Source organism: Dromiciops gliroides, chromosome 1, assembly GCF_019393635.1.
Source record: "Dromiciops gliroides isolate mDroGli1 chromosome 1, mDroGli1.pri, whole genome shotgun sequence".
NCBI classification, from domain to species: Eukaryota; Metazoa; Chordata; class Mammalia; order Microbiotheria; family Microbiotheriidae; genus Dromiciops; species Dromiciops gliroides.
Window position 1 is genome coordinate 481,113,134 of NC_057861.1, and position 2,393 is coordinate 481,115,526.

The 2,393-nt window shown below is 37.4% G+C and overlaps 1 protein-coding gene across 1 annotated transcript; it reads right to left on the bottom strand.

Annotated features, from left to right (window-relative positions):
- Positions 1 to 770: 770 nt before the first annotated feature.
- LOC122735307 (interferon tau-2-like) lies at positions 771 to 2,086 on the bottom strand. Its single transcript, XM_043976747.1, has one exon. It carries the CDS (start codon positions 1,511 to 1,513, stop codon positions 962 to 964), a length of 552 nt encoding a protein of 183 aa, XP_043832682.1. The 5' UTR covers positions 1,514 to 2,086; the 3' UTR covers positions 771 to 961.
- Between the last annotated feature and the right edge of the window lie 307 nt (positions 2,087 to 2,393).

Consider the following 2,393-nt stretch of genomic DNA (forward strand, 5'->3'; position numbering starts at 1 on the left):
ACTAAAAAAAAAGAAAAATCACCATGGTGTTCCCCAGTATCCCTCCTCTTCTGTATGCCTGAGAACTCTTCCATTTAATAGTATTAAAGACTAAAAAAAGAAGAGGAAAATTAGCACAAGTGATTACTATACTGAAAAAGTCTAAAAATATTTGCAACATCTAACAAGTGTGGATATGTCAAGTTTACAAAGGGTTGGGTATGGAAGGTCTTATCTCTCTTCTTCTGAGTCTTGGTTGTTCTTTTTCATTTTGAAATATTCACTTTGATTGTTATGTGTGCAGGTGGTCATTCTTTCCCAATTACATTGTAGTCATTGTGGATATTGTTTCATTGGCTCTGCTTACTTCACTCTGCATCAGTTCATGTATATTCAAGCTGCTTTGTATTCATCACATGCATCATTTCTTACAACACACCTTTTTATATCCATTGAGCAGCATAATGCTTTGAATTTGAGTGTATTAGTAAGTGCTTGTTGCATTTAATTCTTGCAATGAATCTTCTCTGAACTCTTATGGATTAACAAATCAGCCTTTTCATATGAGGTTTATTAATAAAATAATTTATTAGTAAAATATAAATTTTAAAAGAATGCTTTTCACATGAGAAATATAATAAATAACAATAAGCTCAATATAAATAGTACAGTAATGTTCCTTCTATGAAAAATAAATATAAATATTAGCATAAGAAAAAAAATAGTATAAATAAATAAATAAATGTATGAACAAATTGGGGCAGTACATTATAAAATGTTCAGTTCTTGAACACAGATGATGATTCTCTGTATTCAAAGCCTCTTTCAATAGAGGAATGAATGGCAACTTATATTATAATGAAATTATTCAATGAAGACAGATATTTTCAGTTGATGTAGAACCAAATCTTTCTAATGATCGACTACTTAATTTTAGGAAGCAGCCAATTATTTAAAGAAATGAAAGCCTATTTTTTCTTCCTCATTCCCTGAGTTTTCCTGTGAGTTTGTTCATGAACAGAAAGACACTTCTGATCTCTACCCGCACAATCTCCCAAGCACAGCGGCTGTATTCTTTGCCCTTCAGGTACTGGCTTATTCCTTGGAAGTAGCTCTTCAGGGCCAGGCTGGGGTTCTCCCTTCCCAAGGAAGCCTCTTCCCACTCCACATCCTCTCTAAGACAGCTCTCCAGTTTTTCCATCTGCTGATCCAGTCCACTGAGCAGTTGCATGAGCTGGGTCTGATTCCAAGCAGCAGGAGTGGCATTCAGGCTGAAGAGGGTAAAGATCTGCTGGAGTATCTCATGCACAATGACTTTGGCATTTTCCCTCTGGAGTTGGCTGCCCTCCATGGCTACCTTTGGGAAGTTGAAGTTAGTCCTGTCCTTCAGACATGGCACTAGGGAAAACCTGCTCATTTGGTTCAGAAGAAAGAAGTCTTCCTGTAAACCCTGAGTCAGGTCACAGGCCAGGGAGCAGAGGGTGCTGGAGCAGAGCAGCACCAGGACAACTGGCAACAAGCTCCAGGACTTCATGGTGATGCTGAGGAGAGTTTGGGGTTGAGCTGGAAGACCTGTGAGCCTTTGTCTTCAGCTTCTTGGGTTATCTGGCCTCTAAGTCCTTCTCCCTTATATAGTCCTAAGTGTGATTTTCTTTTCACTTTCTACTTTCTTTTACTTACTTTCCATATTGTTCAAAGAAGATGTCATTAAAGAATCTCCTTTTTCATATTTGTAAAACTCCAACAAAATTTCCCCCAAAATAGGGTTTACAGATGAAGCTTTTTGAGATAAGACATCCATTTTTACTTTTTTTTAAAATTGCATTCCCTTCTAGGGCTCATATAGTCATTTGCTAAAGACCAAAAAAATAATGAAAGAAAGTAAAAATCAGTACACTTGAGTATGTATTCAGATATTAGTTCTTTCTGTGGAGGCAGATAGCCTGTTCAGAATCATGATCCCTTTGGGACTGTCTTTGATCATTTTATTACTGAGAATAGCTAAGTCATCCACAATTCTTCATCATAGAATATTAGTTACTATCTATAATGTTCTGCTGCTTCTTCTCACTATACTTTGCATCAGTTCATATGACTTTCCATGTTTTTCTTTTCTTTTTTCTCTTTTTTTTTGTGGGGCAATGAGGGTTAAATGACTTGCTTAGGGTCACACAGCTAATAAGTGTCAACTGTCTGAGGCCGGATTTGAACTCAGGTCCTCCTGAATCCAGGTCTCGTGCTTTATCCACTGCACCACCTACCTGTCTCCCCCATGTTTTTTCTAAAACCATCATGCTTGTTATGTGCTATGGCACAGTAATATTCCACAACCATCATATACCACAATTTGCGGACCCATTCCCCAATGATGAGCATCCCCTCAATTTGCAACTCCTAGCCACTATGAAAAGAGC